Source organism: Calliphora vicina, chromosome 2, assembly GCF_958450345.1.
Source record: "Calliphora vicina chromosome 2, idCalVici1.1, whole genome shotgun sequence".
NCBI classification, from domain to species: Eukaryota; Metazoa; Arthropoda; class Insecta; order Diptera; family Calliphoridae; genus Calliphora; species Calliphora vicina.
The window spans coordinates 70,882,784-70,903,053 of NC_088781.1; the positions used below are offsets into that span (position 1 = coordinate 70,882,784).

Sequence of the window (20,270 nt, forward strand, 5' to 3'; positions counted from 1 at the left end):
TATGAAGGGTAAACAAACCCAAAAACCATTTAAGAGGTCAATTTCAAAATCAACAGAATTATTAGAACTAATACATACAGATGTTTGCGGCCCTATGAGAGTAAACTCAATAGGTGGTTCAAGATATTTTTTAACTTTTATTGACGATAAATCCAGATGGTGTGAAATTTATTTTCTAAAGAAGAAGAGTGAAGTATTTGAAAAATTTAAAGAATTCAAAAATATGGTGGAAAATGGAACAAACAAGAAAATCAAAACAATTCGATCTGACAATGGTACAGAATATACAAGCAATGAATTTAAAAACTTTTTAAAGGAAGAAGGTATAAAACATGAATTTACCGTTGAATACACACCACAACAAAATGGCGTGGCCGAAAGGAAAAATCGTACACTTGTTGAAATGGCCAGATGTATGATGATACAATCCGGTTTAAGTCCAAGTTTTTGGGCTGAAGCAGTACTAACTGCAAATCATATCCGCAACAGATGTCCTTCTAGAAGTATAAATGGTGAAACCCCTTTTAAAATATTGCTTGGAAGAAATCCAACTATAAATTATTTTCAGAAATTTGGTACAATAGCTTATATACTTATAAAATCTAAAAATCTTGGCAAATTTGAACCAAAATCGAAAAAATGTATATTCGTCGGATATTCAATAAAATCGAAAGCATACAGATAACAGATAAAAAAATCGTATGTTCAAGAGATGTCAATTTTACAAGTTCATATCAACCAGAAAATAACTATATTGATTTTCTTGAAACTGAACCCAATAGTACAGAAAATGAATGTATTGAATTAATTAATGTTTACTCCAAAAAATAACACAAATTTACAAGTTCAAAGAAATTCGGAAGAAAATGAAGAAGATAGTGAAAGTGAAATCGAAGAATTTTATGGGTTTTCTGATACTGATGAAGAAATTATTAATGATGACAGTAACGGTATTAGAACTGAAGATAATCAAACACCATTAACTTCAAAACGTGGTCCTGGAAGACCAAGAAAGATAAAAACTGGTAGAAGAGGCAGACCAAGAAAATTATTTAATATAGCTGAAAACAATGAGACTGAAATCGAAAGAAATTTTGCAAACCTAGTAGACCATATTGAACCAGTAACGGCTGAAGAAGCAACTTCTGGTCCAGAGGCTGAAGAATGGAAAAATGCGATGAAATCTGAATATGATGCATTAATTAAAAACAATACCTGGGACCTAGTCAACTATCCAAATAATAAAAAGATTGTGGATTGCAAGTGGGTACTAAGAAAGAAGTACAAAGCCGATGGAACAATAGAACGTTACAAAGTTAGACTTGTTGCGAAAGGATTTACGCAAATACCAGGTATAGATTACACTGAAACTTTTGCACCTGTAGCAAGAATTGGTTCTATACGCTTATTAATGGCTCTATCAGTAGAATTAAAGCTCGACTCAACTCGACTTTGTAACAGCATACTTAAATGGTGATATTGAAGAAACAATCTATATGAAAATCCCAAACGAAATAGACAAATTTTTAAACGAAGAAGAAAAGAAAAAATACATAGGTAAAGCTTGCTTATTAAAGAAAGCATTATATGGACTGAAGCAATCTGGAAGACAATGGTATAAAAAATTAGATGAAAAATTAAAGCAATTTAAATTTAAACCATCGAATTCAGATAACTGTATTTACATGTTAAAACAAGGGGAAGACATCACATTAATAGCGATTTACGTCGATGATTTAATAGTAGCAACAAACAATAAACAAAAATGGAATGAATTAAAATATGAGATCTGGGTCAATTAAATTTTTGCCTGGGAATTGAATTTAAACAAGATCCAAAAACAAAAGAAATTACGATGTCACCACGTAAATATATCCAAAACATTTTAAAGAAATTTAATATGAAAAACTGTAAACCTGCAAAAACACCATTTAATACTGGAATAAAATTATCAAAGGAAATGTGTCCAACAGAAGAAGAAAAATCTGAAGTAGAACAATTACCATATCAAAATTTAATTGGATCACTGGATGTACTTAGCAGTTTCAACGAGACCCGATATCGCTCATATTGTGAGTGTATTAAGTCAATATAATACAAATTATGGAAAAGAACACTGGGTTGCTGCAAAAAGAGTTTTACGGTATTTGAACGGAACTCAAAATATTGGTCTACATTTTAAAACAACAAATGAACAATTAACTGGATATGCTGATGCAGATTGGGGAGCTAATATAGATGATAGAAGATCATATACAGGATATGTTTTTAAACTAGCTAATGCGGCTATAAGTTGGGACTCAAGAAAACAAAGAACTGTAGCAATGTCAACAACAGAAGCTGAATATATGTCACTATCGGAATCAACGAAGGAAGCAATCCATTTAAGAAGATTTTTAGCAGAAATTTTGGGAAATCAAGGTTCAACAATAATATACAACGATAATCAAGGAGCTGGACTATTAAGCAAGAATCCAATATTTCATAACAGAACAAAACATATGGATATACGTCATCATTTTGGTCGAGAAAATGTAATCAGTGGAAACATTAAAATTGAATATCTACCTACTGCCGAAATGCCTGCTGATATTTTAACAAAAGGCTTACCAAGTGCAAAACATAACAAATGTATTACAGATATAGGATTAGTTGTTATTAATTAAATGATTATAGTAAAGTAATAATTCAGGGGAAGTGTTGCATAATAAAATGAATTATATACTTTACTGAAAATACTTTATTATAATCAAATTATATTTGTTTTTTATAACTTCGTAATTTTGAAATATGAAAATTATTTGTTCAGTTTGAAAATAAAATTTGTACAAAATATATCAAAATACTTTTGTGTCCGTTATAATTATCATAATTTCTATCTTGGTAATATTTTTTTGACTGATGAATTTCTTAGGTATTTATATATTATATAGTTATTCTTTAAAATTTGCATCTAATTTTCAAAATTATTTTTAATGTTTAAAAGTTTATTGAAGTATAAATTTTGACAAAAACAAAAAAAATTAATTTAACAGTTTTTACGTATTATTATATAACAATATGAATGTCGTGATGCTATTATTTTGACCGCAGCTGTAAGATGTTTAATTTCGCATAGATTTTGCTCTATGTCCATCCAGTAGATGATTTTGGCAATATTATTATTCATATGCTTAAGCTTGACAATTACTTACTTGAAATTATTCCGCATAGCATCAGTTATGCCTGTTGCACGACATAGCTCAGGTATTAGCATAATGAATTCATTCTGACCACCACGAATATTTCTCTCCGTAGGGCGTGAAATCAACATTGGTTGATTTTGGTCTCGAATATGTATGTTGTAGCGCTAAAAATAAAAATAGTAATTAATTCTAAATTATAATTATATCTCGTTGTTCTTAGTTGTAAAAATAGTTTATGTATTTTCTTAAAAAATAAAATTAATCTAAAAGTATTTTTTTTTAAATATGAAAGCATATTAAACTATTTTTGAAAAACTCTATCGATAGTATTCTATAATTCACTCCATAAGTTCTTTACGGGGTTTAAAGCTGGAGACTGATTTGGCCAACTTAAAACAGGTATTTATTCTCCGAGAACCAATTGTTGACTAATCTCGAACCGTGATTGGATTATGTATGTCGACTCGACGTCGACATCACTTTATAGCAGTCAAGGCGAATTTATACAAGGTGGAGTCAGTCAATCAGCTGATTACTCTTTTTTCTCTTGTTTGGTTCTAACAACTGTCAAAGCTTGTTTTTATACTTCAATATCTACATATTCTAAGCTAATTAACAAAATATTTATATTTTGCATAAATAAGTAAAGCCCTCACTATTCAATTATCTACACTATATTTAGTTTTAATACATATTTGTTTAATTTTTAATTTCTGTTTTTTGACATTTGTTAAGACCATTTGTTGTTTTTGTAGAACTACCACCACCTTGTATAAATTCGCCTTGATAGCAGTCATGGGCAAACACATACCACAATGAGTATATTTGTGTGCGTTAAGCAGCAGAGAGATGACTGACTGTAATAAAAGAGAGAAAATCATAAACATAAAAAATCCGCAACATAACCTTGCTTCTACAAATGCTAAACAGCAACTGATTTGATTTTGATCTCTGAGATCGTAACAAAGCAACAAACAAGTCAAGGCGAATTCATACAAGGTGGTGTCAGTTCTACAAAAACATCGATTGGTCTTAACAAATGTCAAAAAACCAAAATGAAAAATTAAACAAATAAGTATTTAAACTTAACAAAGTGTAGATAATTGAATAGTGAGGGCTTTACTTATTTATGTAAACAATAAATATTTTGTTAATAAGCTTAGAATATATAGATATTTAAATATAAAAAAAAGCTTTGACAGTTGTTAGAACCAAAAAGCGAATAAAAAAATTATCAGCTGTTTGACTGACTCCACCTTGTATAAATTCGCCTTGAAACAAGTGGTCATTTCAGTAAAACACAGACACACTAATACACACAAGCTTATAGTGTAGGTGTGTCAACAAAGCGTCAGCAGAATTTTTTGACCTATGCACGCGTGCATTAGAATCCCAATTTTGCTCGTGACTGCTTTATAGTCGTTGTCACTTCGAGTCGACATCGCTAAATCGGTATTTACTAACAATGTTGTGTTGATGTCGACTTGTTATCGATAATTTAAAACAAATAGGTATCATCCCTATACATTTCGTGACAGCTGTTGAATTTTATTTATTACTAGCTTGACCCGGTGCGCTTCGCTACCCCTGTCGTAGTAAAATAAGGATCTATGCAACCGGCACTCGTCCGGGCGAAATAATTGTTTACACTATCGTAGTACGTGGCAGGATACACTATTTTGTTTACAATAGATAATTCCGCTATTAGCAACATTTTTTAAGTGAAATAGAAAAGTGTCAATCAGAGAACTGCAATGGGTGATTGAAAAATATTCACACATTAAAAATGATTATATTTTTATATATTTTTATTCAAATGTTCAAAATTGCTTCAACAAAAAAAATCAAATTTGTTTTTTATCCCCAGGTCTCCACGTAGCAATATTTATTGCTGCAATTGTCAAATTTTATTGCGTCAATGAAATTTGCGAGTGTAGACCGCAAATTGCCATATGTAGCAATCCATTGCGCAATGATTGCTTTACTGATTGCCTGAGCAATTATTGCTAAGCAATAAGCTGTCAGTTCAGTTGTCATTAATGTAAAATTTCTTCTTTCTATTATTCAGTGCGAATAATTTATACATATTTAATTTATTTAAGTACCAAAATTAAAAAAACAAAGAAATTAGTGGAAAAAAATCATTCAACACAAAATATAAGCAAAATACACATCAGTTTTTCATAGAACTTCTCGCGTTGAAAATTTTGTATTTGTGACGTAAGTTTTCTCCACCTAAAGCAATCAGCAATCGCTGTGCTGTTGTTCTGTCGACGTTATTGCTTGTGTTTAGCAATAAAAATTGCTACGTGGAGACCTAGGGTATATAAATCAAACTTGAATTTTTTTTGCTTTATGAATAGAAAATCATTGTTTTAACAATCATACTTGTCAGAATGCCATGTACATTTTGTTGGCACTCTGATTAAAATCATTGCATACTTTATTCTAATCAATTTGGGTTTTGGTTCGTTCGATTCAAAAATGATTATTTTATAAAACTCAAAAAAGACAATAATCAACTGGTATGACTTCTTGCTTTTATAAAGAAAAAGCTAAACAATTTACATACTATACATAAGTATTATATAAATATGTATGTATATGATTTTAAATTTAATGTTTTACATATAATGGTATACACTAGGGATGCCAAACGGGACTGGGTTTTACAAATCCCGAGATTCGGGATTTTAGAAATGTAAATCCCGGGATCCCGGGATTTTTCGGGACTTCGGGATTTTAATTAAATGTCAAAAAACATCAAGTTAAACAATAAAAACTATTTCGTTAATACACTAAGTAGAAATATAACAAAGCGAAAACTAATGCATTGAATTAAAATATACACATCTGCTCAAAATAATAGATACACCTAATTGGAAAAAATTTAAATGGCGGTAACATTGAAAATTTCCTCGCAAGCGTTAAGAATACATCATATTATTAAAATTTCTATCTGGCAATGTCATGTCAGTCAAAAATCTGGCAACTATTTGCTTTCATGTTGATTTTTAAAATCGAATTTATTTGAATTACAAAAAATTATTTGCTCATAAAAATAGATACACATCAGTAATTTGTAATTTGTTTATATACAATTTTTTTTTTGTGCAATTTTTTGTTCCTATTTACGTGAAACAGTAAGTATAATTTAAATTTTAGCAACAATTTTATAAAAAATAGGACTCTTTTGAAGAAAATGGGACGAAATCATCATTGTACCGAAGATGAGAAAAAAATTGTTCAAACGATGAAAAATCAAGGAAAATCATTACGGGAAATAGCAAAGAGCATAGGAAGATCTTTACATTTTGTCCAAAATGCTTTATCTAAAAAACAAAAAAGAGAAACTCGCGGTAGACCAAAGAAAACCAGTCCAGAAACAGATAGGCGGATCGTCCTTATGGTTAAAAAAGACCCTTTCATATCATCGAAAGCTATTTCTGCGGAGCTATGTAACGAAATCAGTCCACAAACAGTTCGTCGTCGTCTTTTACAAGCTAAATTGCCGGGAAGAATTGCCAGAAAAGTGCCACTAATGCGCCAAAAAAATGGAGAAATATTTTATGGAGCGACGAAAATGCCCCATATATAAAACTTATTTGGAGCAAATTAAACATTTATGACCGATAAAGTCCAATTTCGTACGGACATTTGTATGGGGGCTATGTGAAATAATGGACCGATTTCAGCCAGTTTCAATAGGCTTGGTCCTTGGGCCAATAATATGTACCAAATTTGATCGAAATATCTTCAAAATTACGACCTATACTTTGCGCACAAGGTTTACATGGACAGACAGCCAGCCAACCAGGCGGACGGACGGACATCGTTTAATCGACTCAGAAAAAATTCTAAGTCGATCGGTATACTTTAAGGTGGGTGTTACGACTAATATTTTTGGGCGTTACAAACATCTGCACAAACGCATAATACCCTCCCCACTATGGTGGTGTAGGGTATAAATAGTTGTAATAGTGAAGGAAAATAAATAAATATACAGCAAACCAATTGTTTGCAGAATATTCACATCAAAATGACGAAAACTTGTAATTTGTTAAGGCCACCAAAACCGCTAGCAATCGAACACGACAAGGATATGGGCAAAGAGTGGAAGCTATGGAGGCAGCAGTATGAATACTTCGAGGTCGCAACAGGCTTAAGCGCTAAACCAGCGAAAGTACAACAGTCAACTTTTATGTCAGCCATTGGCTACGCAGCCATACAAATATACAACTCGTTGTCGAGCGTAGAGGGTGAAGAACTGCCGGAGGTCAAACAGAAATTTGAAAAGTATTTCACACCAAAGTTGAACACAACTTTGGAGCGGTACAAATTCCACAAAATAGTGCAAAATGAGGGTGAGGCCATCGATGAAGACATCACCAGGCTAAGACTTCAAGTACAAAATTGTAATTTCGAACAACTCGTAGACAGCCTTTAGGTGATCAGCTCATCCTACGATGAGCTGTAGCTGAAATTTGCCAAGCTACAGAACTGGCTCAGAAAGAAACGGCGGAAATAAATGGTCAGGAAGAAAAAAACATAAATCTGGTAAGAAAACATAATAAAACAAAAACGTTTGACTGTAGAAATTGCGGAAAAAATTATGCAGCACGTAGTTGTCCAGCATATCGCCATATTTGTAAAAAATGTAACAAGGAAAATCTATAGCTATACGGGTTACCTCAAGTTTCAAAAGCTTTCCGAAACAACTACAAAACAAGAAATTTTATTTTTAAAGGAAATATTTTCCACATAGAAACAGACAATGGACCTCAATTTTCAAGCAATGAGTTTAGATGTTTCTCATCGGTCTGGAAGTTCAATCACCGTACCAGCTCCCCATACCATCCAAGTGGAAATGGATTAGCTGAGAAAGCAGTGCAGATTGCTAAGAACATACTTAGAAAATCAGCATACGATAACAGTGACTACTACTTAGGACTTCTAAATTACATGAACACCCCCTCGTTGTAATCTTGGATCACCATCCCATCGTTTATTTGGTCATGGAATCCGAAGCATGCTGCCAACTGCAAAAGAAACATTGTTATCATCCGAAAATAAAATAATTACTGAGTTCCTAAAAGCAGAAAGAGATAAGCAAAGCGAATATGCAAACCGTGGAGCCCGTAGCAATCCTCATCAGCATGCCAAGGGGAATACTGTCGTTACGCGATCGAATAATCAAAGAACCTGGAAACCAGCAACTATCAAGACACATCATACCTATGTTGAAGATGCGAAAGGCAACCTATACCGTAGAAATTCGACTGATATTAGACCTACTCAAGCCGATATAAAAAAAACGCCAGAAGTCGTCGCAGAAAAAGCAGAGTTCAATATTCCATTCAACACCTCTAGAACTCACACATTAGGCGACAGTATCGAAAACAATAGTACACCGTCCTCCACTACCACCCAACCTATAACCGACAACTTTAAATCACCACCTGTACTGAGAAGATCGACTAGAGTCAAAACTAAACCTAAAAGATTGAACCTGTAGGCTTCCTTGAAAGAAGAAGGATGTGAACGTTACTACTATTTTATACTACCGTAATTTCGATCATTTTCTTATATACTTGTACTATGTACATTCTTATTCTTTGTTACATCAACCACATATATTTTAGTTAAATTGTTTAAATAAACTTTAAAATATAAGTTATAATTAAATAAAACCAATGTTTTATTTACAATTAGTAACTAAAACTAATGGCGTTTTTTTTTTCTGACACAAAATGTTGCGAACATATTTTGTACCATTTATTAAAAGTTACCGATACCCTCATAATGTTTTACATTTTAACGATCACAATAGAACAAAAACCATTACCATTTAATTTAATTTTAATTTTTATTTCATTTATTTGTAATACAAAGCCTAAAAAGGCCAAAATAATTATATTACATAGCTAATATTGCCTGATAACATACAATATAAAATCTATAAATACCATAATATGTATACAAAAATCCATAACTATCATAAATTACATACATATGTAAATTATTTAGATTATTATTTTTTTTTTCTTTTTCATTTATAATATTTAATTTTATTTGGCTCCCCAGCCGTAGAAAAGTTTAAAACATTGATAATAATATTAAAATTGGTCCACTCAGCAACAAATTTATATAATTAAATAGTACCAAGAAAGTTAAATTAAATTCCAGAATTCAAAAAAGATCTTAAGAGTTTTAGTCTAAAAACATTATTAGATTGGGAAAAAGTGCGTAAATAATGTGGTAAAATGTTCCACCATCTAGTAATTCGGACTAAGAAAGACTTTTCCAAAAAAGAATATGATATTCTAGGTATTAAAATTTGAGGGTTTCTAGTGGATCTAATAAACATAAAAGAGTTATACAATGAAAGTGGTTTGCAAGTTTTAATGACTCTATAAAAGAAAAGCAAATTACGATAAGTTACAAAATCATGAAAAGAACAGTGAAGAAAATTTTCTTCTATGTACCAATTTTGCAATTTTTTTTTTGCAATTTTCTTTTATATACCTTCTAAATGTTGTAAAACTATACATTTTGCTGTTTAAAAAGTGCTGCATTTCTAACCCTTTGATAAAATTGAGGGTGAAACGTGTAGCATATCCTCAGCGTTTTAGGACAACATTATTTGAAAAGGACACGTTATACCCTTACCAAACTACATTTGTTTTAGAAAAGAACACAGAAAAGGGTAAAAGGCAGAATAAAGGCATCATTTAAGCCAGAAAAGAAAACGCCATAACTACTGCAAGTGCAATCGGATAAATATAACCAGTGCCGGAAATTAATTGAAAGTTGTAAAATTTGGTAAATAATGGTACTTTTTTGGATATGGGCATTTCCATTATGGCGTGACGTTACATTTGTACGACAAAATTTAAAAAAAATTAATGATAAAGACAAATTTGTAAAAAGTTTTTTTTTTACTATTGCGAAGTAATTAAGTACCTTTATATTCAGTAAAAATATTACAACAATTGACCATAAGGATTTGAAGATATTAGTAAAAATATGCGATGGCGTTACGTTACCAAAAACAGAAGTGCGGTTTGAGTTGCATTACAAAATTGCATAAATAATTAAAAATAGAAAATTAAAATATATATTTATTATAATATATATATAATAGTTTTATGTTTTATTTTAGTTGAATTATATTTGGATTACATTTTTAATATATAGATGCTCGTTAAATTGATATTAGGTAATGAGCCTTATATGGGAGCTATGACCAAATATAAACCGATCGTCACGAAATTAGGTCGAGTGATTTATGTTTACATTATACTTATTTATGTTGAATTCTATGTGGATACCTAATTTTTTAAGAGATTTATGTTCGTTAAAGTGATTTTTGGATGTGGGCTTTATATGGGAGCTATGACTAATTATGGAGCTATCATTATGAAATTGTGTGATATGACTTCACTATTATATAAAACTTATTTGAAGCGAAATTTGTTAAGATACCTATATAAATTAAATATTTATTACCGATAAAGTCATATTTCGGGAGGACATTTGTATGGGGGCTAGACTTCATCATTAAATTCCCAAGTTTTGTTTGCATCTGTATTGCTGAGTTGCCTTGCGGAATGTCTTCATTATTATTTTGAAAACAAAATTTTTCTTGCATTTTACGGTTTTTTACACATAATCTGGCGTGACGTTACTCACTTAAATATAAAATTAACTATTTGTTTAATAACTGATTTTTTTTCTGTAATTAGTTTATTTTATAAACCTTTGTAAAAATACAAAATTTCACGCACTTGCGATCGTCAGCTTAGAGATAAAGAGAATAAACCTTTGTTTGTCTGGCGTGACGTTATCTTAAAGTATCATTAAAAGCAAATCAAAATTTTATCGTTAATTTTTATTTGTTTGCTCTTTTGGATTTATATTACGGTAGCTGTTGTTGGAACAGTCTAGACATTCACTACCTCCTAGCGTTTATGTACTTTTCGAAATCTACGCTACGTTTAGTGTTCTTTTTAGCGTACATGTAGTGAACTTTTTAGGGAAGATTTTAGCGAACACGTAGTGAACTTTTTAGGATAGGTAGCGAAGATTTTAAAGTACATGTACGGTATTTTTCCATGTGTTTTTTGTTTGTCTATTAGAAATATATGCATGCCGTTGTTAAATTTTTCATTATTTCTGTGATCAAATTTGTATGAGTTTTTAATTAATTTCTTCATTTCAATAATTTGTTATCTATTTTAGTTCGTGATTTTTAGATATAAAATGAAGGCAAAAAGAACAATTGGATTGGCTTGAAAATTATTTTTACTAACAAGTTTGTGGATTGCTTATGTATAAAATATTAAAAAAAATGCAACTGAATACAAGAGAGCATTGTTGGGAAAAATTTAATTTTATTATACTACCTGATTCAATCAATCCATTATTTTGTAACCATTTCAAAAGTGTTTTTATGGTACTTGTACAAATTGCCAATGCAAATTTTATGGAAAGTGTTTTTCAATATACATATGTATGTACTGTAAAAAATAATTTTTACCTGTAATTATGTGTGGAAACCCCCAAACATATTCATTCATGTATTGATTTATTGCCTTTGTCAAACAAAACTCGTATATGTAAATTTTTAAAAATTTAAAATATAAATTATTTTCGATAAAAATTATTTATAATTATCTAAAAAATAAAAATATTTTAATGATTTTCGATAATTAATTCCCATATTTTATTCAAGTCCTATTCAAAAGTAAAAATCTACAAACATATTCTCAAAAATTATAAAATTTTTCGCAACATAAAAATACGAAATGAATTTACTAAATGTTTTTTTTGAATTTTGGAACGCATACCCTCTGTTTTTTTATATATATAAAACTATAGTTAAATATGAAATTTTGTCTTTCTATCATGATTGCAACCCGTGCCGACATGCGATTTAGTTTTGAGGTGCATTTATAAGGGAAAAAAATTAAATTTTTTCAGTTTTTGTAAAAATTTTGCCATTAAATAATTACTTTTGCAATTTAATTTAAAACAATCGATATGTGTACGTAATTGTCGTTCTAATAAGATATAAAATGTTAAAGTTATTTAAAAATCGCCAGGCCATTAACGTGTCTCAGAACAAGAAACGTACGAACAAAATTAACATATTTTGAGAAATATTAAAATAAGAGCTTATTTTTACTTAACATATATACATATTTACTTGTATATGAGTTTTTGTCTTCGTAGGATACCGTTAACCTATTCGCAGGTATGACCAAAAAAATTATTTTTTTTAACTCAAATTTCAAATTTTTAAAAATTTTGTTAAACAAATTTCAGAATTTTTTGATCATCACTTGGGGATTTATTGACAACATAATAGGGAATAAAAATGTGAATAAAGTATGTCAATACCTCCTATAGATTTTCCGTACCTGCCATTTAAATTTTGCGATTTTCGAGAAAAACTATATTTTGGCGAATGAGCCGAATTTTCTTACTGTTATGATTTTTAAGTAAAAGCTATTCAGAATATTATAGTCCATGTAATTTTAATTAAATATCGTCTGAAAGTTTTACTGAAATCTGAAAACGTCAACCCTTAAATCGAGAAGGTCAAAAGTCAAATTTTTCAATATTTGGAATTTCTCATGGAAAAATAGCGAAATGGTATACATTTTTGGGCCGATTTTGATGAAACTCAAGAAAAATATAACATGATGTCTAGTATTTATAATAATTTTTTGGGACACTCTAATGTACATGTTCGCAAACTCTAAAATTTATTTAAGGTATTTCGTACATTTTGTAGCGAATGTGTATGCGTACTGTACATGAAGATTTAAAGTACAGTACACTGACATACGGTATGTTAGTGTTTTTTTTTTCGAACTCATTAATTTGAGGTTAAGTTAGAATTATACGTTTTGTTAACAAAAGCAATAACGTCCACCAAAATATTTTGTTTTTTTTAATTACTTACTATCCCCCCCTCTCTTTATATTATACACGATTTCCTTCTATTTGTTTAATAACTGATAAAAGAACGTTTTAATTCATATCAAAATTACACGTTTTGTGATGCACTACTTTGAACATTGATTGCAAATGTCTACTTCGACTGCCCATAAATCAGCTGATATTTGTTTTTTACAAAAACCAACAAAACATTTCGCAAACGTTTGCAAAATATACAAAACAAATAAAAATTTTTATATTGTATTGTACATGAGCAAAAACAAAACAAAAACTTTTCAAGTGACAAAGAGAGAAAACGAAACGATTAGCTTTTCACTCATCTGCATTATTTAATTTACCGTTACAATAGATAGAGAAACGTATTTTTTATTCGTTTTGCTTTTTTTTTGTACTGTGTTCTCTATTATAATGAGTAAATCAATTTTCCAAACGTTTGTTAAACGTTTTTTATCAAGTTTTTGTTTCTATCTGCGTACGTTTATATTAATGTAAAGTTTGCGCTCATGAGCAAAAACAATACAAAACATAATGGGACAATCATTCTCATTGTATGTGTTTGGTTTTTGTTTTACTCACTGAAAAGTACAAAACAAAACGATGGCAAACGTTTCGATTTGTTTATTTCCGTACTCTGGTTTAAATTAATTAAATAATTCTTTTTTTATTTTGCATATTTTGGCACATTTCAAGTGTATATCCCAGCAAAAACTTCATTTACAATTTTAAATGTATGTAACTACTTCCTGAATGCATTACATATTTTGTAGCCAAGTAAAATTTTTGTTATTACAATTATATTTAATTAAATTACAATAGCTATGTTCAATAACTAAAAGCTGTTACTAGTTAGTAACAATTGTTACTGGAAAAGCGTTCATTAACTCAAAAAACTTGCAAGTAGAGAAAAAATCAAGAACGTATAAATTTTAGAGAGTGTTCTCTCGTTGCAAACTATTACAAGTTCTATTTTGAACTCGTAATAGTTAGCAGCTTATATTTCATATGTTTTGTGTTATTGTTTATTTATTTACAATTTTATTTTTGTGGTGAAAAAAAAGTGAAAAAAGAATTTTCAATAAAATTGAAGAAAATGTGAGTATTTATACATTTTAAAAGGAATAAAATAAGAAAATTTTGTGCATAAAACAATTTTTACTGGAAAAGCGTTCATTTACTTTTTACTATTTTGAGAATTTAAGAGGGTAATTTTGTAAATTTTGATTTTATTCTCTCGTTGCAAGTATTTACTGGGAAAGTAAATGAACAAACCTAATATAATTTAAACAAGTAAGAGTGCTATATTCGGCTGTGCCGAATCTTAAATACCCATCACCAAATTATACTTCAAAATTTTAAATATTTTTAGGTAAACAAAATTTAATTTTTTTCCAGTTGTTATTTGAATTTTTTGGAAAAAAAAAATTTTTCGATTGTTATTTTAATTTTTTTTTTAAATTTAAAAAAAATTTTTTTTTTAAATTTAAAATTTATTTTTTTAAATTTTAAAATTTTTTTTTTGTTTTTTAATTTATTTTTTTTTTAAAAAAAAATCTGGTTCAAAATTTTTTTCCCGATTTTGACCCATTGTAGGTCCAACTTTCTATGGTCTTATATACATACGTCGTTGCAAATGTCTTTGAAATATCTATCATTAGATATCCATATTGTCTATATTAATGTCTTAGTAATCCAGATATAGGTAAAAAAAATAGGTCAAAAATCGAGGTTGTCTTGGTTTTTTCCTCATATCTCAGCCATTTGTGGACCGATTTTGCTGATTTTAAATAGCAAAATTCTCGAAAGCATGTCTGACAGAATTATTGAAGATTTGGATCCCGAAGATATCTGGGGTCTTCAGAAAACTGATTTCAACAGACAGACAGACAGACGGACATGGCTTAATCGACTCCGCTATCTATAAGGATCCAGAATATATATACTTTATAGGGTCGGGAATGAAAAATGTAGAAATTACAAACGGAATGACAAACTTATATATACCCTTCTCACGAAGGTGAAGGGTATAAAAATGGAAATTAAAATCAGCTGCTAATGCTTCATGATGTAGTAAGACGGTAGATTAACAAACAAAAATAGTTGAAGTACATGGGTTCGAGTCGTGTCCCAGACAAAAAATGTTGTTTTACGTACATTAATCAATTTATTATAGAACACATTAAAACTGCTTACTTTTGGGACATCGCGAAAAATAAAAATTAGTACTTTTTTCAGTAGAATAATCACCCTTATCATGCATGGTTGGCGTATGTGTTTTACGCCTACGAGTTTCGTACAAGATTAAAGAAAAAATGTGACCTGTTCCTTTAATCTAATACGAAACTGTCGTGGGCGTAAAACACATACGCCAACCGCGATAAGGGTGAATAAGTAAATATAATCGTCAAATTCCCCTTATTTTTCAGCTTATTTGTAAGTAAAGTTGTTGCTGAGATTTTAACTTTTTGGCATACATATTTGCAAATGACTCGGTACTTATAAAACTAGACTTGTTAAATAAAAATGTAACTAACCTTTTTATAATATTCAATATAAGAAATTTCTCCATCCTTTGTGGCAAATTTTGACATTGGTGATGCTTTAAAATCAACATCATCCACGCGGTATGTTTTATTATTGTAGTCAGTAAGTACAACAGTTCCTTTTAAGATGAATAGATAAATATAGTTATATAATCATTTAATCAGTTAGAGTTCATGTAATGTATGTACTTACCAACAACCTGCTGTTTGAAACCAGTTTGAAAATCTTGAAAATCTCTTGAACAATCGGATAGGATTTGGTAAAGCGTTTGCGTGCGCATTACTTTGTGAGTAATTTCAGCACATAATAAAATATCTCTTTCATGCTGTCTGATTGATGTTTGATAACCAGGCCAAAGTTCCATTCTATAACTATCCAAATTAATCTATAGTTTAAATAAAAACAAATTATTAATTAATATTAATCTCAATTAAGAAAAGTGTAAACTGTTTAAATACTTATACATTTTTATTTCTATTGTAATAAAGATTAAATAAAAATACATATTCACCCTTATCGTGGTTGTCGTAAACGTCATACGCCTACGACAGTTTCGTACTAGATTAAAGAAACAGTTTGCATTTTATCTTTAATCTAGTACAAAACAGTTGTAGGCGTAAGATGTTTACGCCAACCACGATAAGGGTGATTATACACTGGTATATATTGTTATAAACGAACGTTTTTAATGAGATTCAATTGTCGAAACTCAATTTCTGTGGAGGAGTGGTATGGTTTGGGTAGTTTTTCCTGCTGTTGTAAAATAAAGGATATGTCTTGTTCCAATAAAAAAAGGACAGTACAATTTCTAATAAATTTTTAAAGATGCTCTCATCTCAAAAGTGGACTGGAAAATGCTGCAATTCACGTTTCAAAATAATCCAAATCGTAGTTAACTGAACATAATATTTCTCGGTAGAACTATTTAAATGCGATTTCCAGAATCAAAACATAAAAACAAAGTTAAAACTAAAAATTAATTTTTTAAAAAAAAAAAATAGTTGAATCAAATCCGGATTTTTGTAAATACATAATAACACTGTGGAACAACCAAAATCGGAATGGGATGAAACCAAAAGCAAATGAAAGCCTACGTTTTTCATAACAAAACCCTCAAGGCTTTTTTTAGTTCAGAGCTAGATTTTTTTTACACGCATATGAAGTTAGTGATTTTGGAACGCTGGCTGGCTAACAAGAAAAAATCATTAAAAATTTATTTATTTTTGTTCTCCCGAAAAGTTGAGGTATCTTACTATTTTTGGGGTCGGGGAATCCATTTTTGATATTTATTTATACCTAAAACTCACGCTAGAGGGCGCTGCTCAGTGGTGTAAAAAAAGAAGGGAATAAATCTGTAACTTCTAAACGGTTGGTCCGATTTTAATGAAATTTGACATGCGAAAAGAGGAAATGTTTTTGAGTTAAAGTTTTGAATTAGGACCTCATGGGCCCATCAAGGGCGCGGGCAGGAATTCCCAAAGTAGGACATCTCGGATATGTTAAATATTTAATACAATACTAATTCTTCGTTTGCTCTGATTTAAAAAAAAAATAAATATGTATATAGAATATCCTCGTCGAGGACTATAAAAATCCATGTCTTAGCTATCAATTAACTCATATAGCTTAGGAGATATTAGCATTTGAAAATTAAATTTGCAACTTTTTTACCACCCTACTCCAGTTTTTGTAATTTCTACATTTTTCATTTCCGACCCTATAAAGTATAGGGTCGGAAATGAAAGCGGAGTCGATTAAGCCATGTCCGTCTGTCTGTCCGTCTGTCTGTTGAAATCAATTTTCTGAAGACCCCAGATGTCTTCGGGATCCAAATCTTCAATAATTCTGTCAGACATGCTTTCGAGAATTTTGCTATTTAAAATCAGCAAAATCGGTCCACAAATGGCTGAGATATGAGGAAAAAACCAAGACAACCTCGATTTTTGACCTATATCTGGATTACTAAGACATTAAAATAGACAATATGGATATCTAATGATAGATATTTCAAAGACATTTGCAACGACGTATATAAGACCATAGTAAGTTGGACCTACAATGGGTCAAAATCGGAAAAAAAATTTTAACCCGAATTTTTTTTTCAGAAAAAAAAATTGAAAAAACAAAAAAAAAATTTAAATTTTAAAAAAAAAATAAAATTTAAAAATTAAATTTAAAATTTAAAAAAAAAATTTAAAATTTAAAATAAAAAAAAATCCAAAAAATTAAAAAAACTGGAAAAAAAAATGAAAATTTGTTTACCTAAAAATATTTAAAATTTTGAAGTATAATTTGGTGAAGGGTATATAAGATTCGGCACAGCCGAATATACCACTCTTGTTTTTTATTAAATATGTATATGTCAAATAAAAAAAAGAATTGTTTAAAAACCATTACTGAGTCCAATGTTATATGCTTTTGAATTTATAAAATTAAAAAAATGTACTTTTTATCTTAAGTTATCTTAAAAATTTCTTAGAAGATATATAAAGAGTTTATACTTTTTGAAAAGCTAACTTAACATCAACTATCATAAATGAATAAATATTTGGACCCGTTGTTATCAAAAAACTGGAGTAGGGTGGGTAAAAATGTTGAAAATTTAATTTTCAAATGCGAATAAGCTATAAGAGTTAATTGATAGCTAAGACATGGATTTTTATAGTGCTCGACGAGGAGATTCTATTATACACATCTGCTCAAAATAATAGATACACCAAAATTAATTTTTTAAAAACGAAAAAAAATAATGGTATATTGTAAAATTATAAAAAAAATTCAGTCGATTTTTATTTATAGTTAAAAGGAGAGTAAAAAACAAAAACAAAATATTTCATAATTAATAATAAATATTATAAAGTAAATTAAATTTCTTAAATTTCGAAAAATTTGGTGCTCATAATAATATACATTTTTAAAAATTCTTATTAAACAAAAGCTAATAAATTTTATCTTAAAAAAATTAGTTTATTATTAAAGTAAAGCTAGTATCCAGTAAATCCACCTTTGTTTTGTGAAACTTTCTCCACTCTTCTGGGCATACTGGATATCAAGTTCTGACACTTCTCCAATGGAATCTCGTACCATATTTTTTGCGTTTTCTCCCATAAATCGTCTTTATTTTTGAAAACTTCCTTCGAAAGCCTTATCTTTAATTCACTCCACAAGTTTTCTATTGGGTTTAAATCAGGGGATTGGCTGGGCCAGCTTAAAACAGGTACGTTATTCTCCAAGAACCAGTTTTTAACAAATCTTGAACTATGTTTTGGGTCGTTGTCCTGCTGGAATGTCCATATTAATGGCATATTTTCCGATGCATATGGAAGCATTACGTTTTCCAATATGTCTCTATACCCACTAGCATTCATGGTATCTTCTATTCGGAATATCGGACCAACACCATTCCATGAAAAGCAACCCCAAACCATTATGTTTCCCCCGCCATGTTTTACCGTCTTTTTTGTAAATTTAACGTGGAATTCTTTTCCTTTTGGTCGGCGTACATTTCTTTTGCAGTCGTTTCCAAACAAATTTATTTTTGTTTCGTCGCTGCATAAAATATTTCTCCATTTTTTTTCGCCTTCACACCCGGACCATTGTAAGTGCTCTTTAGCAAATTCTAATCTTGTCTTGATATTTTTTTTAGCTTGTAAAAGACGACGACGAACTGTTTGTGGACTGAATTCGTTACATAGCTCCGCAGAAATAGCTTTCGATGATATGAAAGGGTCTTTTTTAACCATAAGGACGATCCGCCTATCTGTTTCTGGACTGGTTTTCTTTGGTCTACCGCGAGTTTCTCTTTTTTGTTTTTTAGATAAAGCATTTTGGACAAAATGTAAAGATCTTCCTATGCTCTTTGCTATTTCCCGTAATGATTTTCCTTGATTTTTCATCGTTTGAACAATTTTTTTCTCATCTTCGGTACAATGATGATTTCGTCCCATTTTCTTCAAAAGAGTCCTATTTTTTATAAAATTGTTGCTAAAATTTAAATTATACTTACTGTTTCACGTAAATAGGAACAAAAAATTGCACAAAAAAAAAATTGTATATAAACAAATTACAAATTACTGATGTGTATCTATTTTTATGAGCAAATAATTTTTTGTAATTCAAATAAATTCGATTTTAAAAATCAACATGAAAGCAAATAGTTGCCAGATTTTTGACTGACATGACATTGCCAGATAGAAATTTTAATAATATGATGTATTCTTAACGCTTGCGAGGAAATTTTCAATGTTACCGCCATTTAAATTTTTTCCAATTAGGTGTATCTATTATTTTGAGCAGATGTGTATATGTATTTTTTTTAAATCAGAGAACAAATGAAGAAATAGTATTGTATTAAATATTTAACATATCCCAGATGTCCTACTTTGGGAACTCCTGCCCACGCCCTTGATGGACTCATGAGGTCCTAATTCAAAACTTTAACTCAAAAACACTTCCTTTTTTCGCATGTCAAATTTCATTAAAATCGGACCAACCGTTTAGAAGTTACAGATTTATTCCCCTCATTTTTTTTTACACCACTGTACAGCGCCCTCTAGCGTGAGTTTTATGTATAAATAA

General features: G+C 29.8%; 1 protein-coding gene across 2 annotated transcripts in view; it reads right to left on the bottom strand.

Annotated features, from left to right (window-relative positions):
* The window catches only part of aub (aubergine), an 82,805-nt gene that overhangs the window by 28,045 nt on the left and 34,490 nt on the right, over positions 1–20,270 (bottom strand). For both annotated transcript variants that reach the window (XM_065502433.1, XM_065502434.1), the window contains exons 5-7: positions 15,885–16,077; positions 15,683–15,810; positions 3,195–3,349 (exon numbers count right to left, since the gene is read on the bottom strand). In XM_065502433.1, coding sequence (XP_065358505.1) covers positions 3,195–3,349; positions 15,683–15,810; positions 15,885–16,077 — 476 coding nt within the window. The remainder of the gene's footprint in view (positions 1–3,194; positions 3,350–15,682; positions 15,811–15,884; positions 16,078–20,270) is intronic.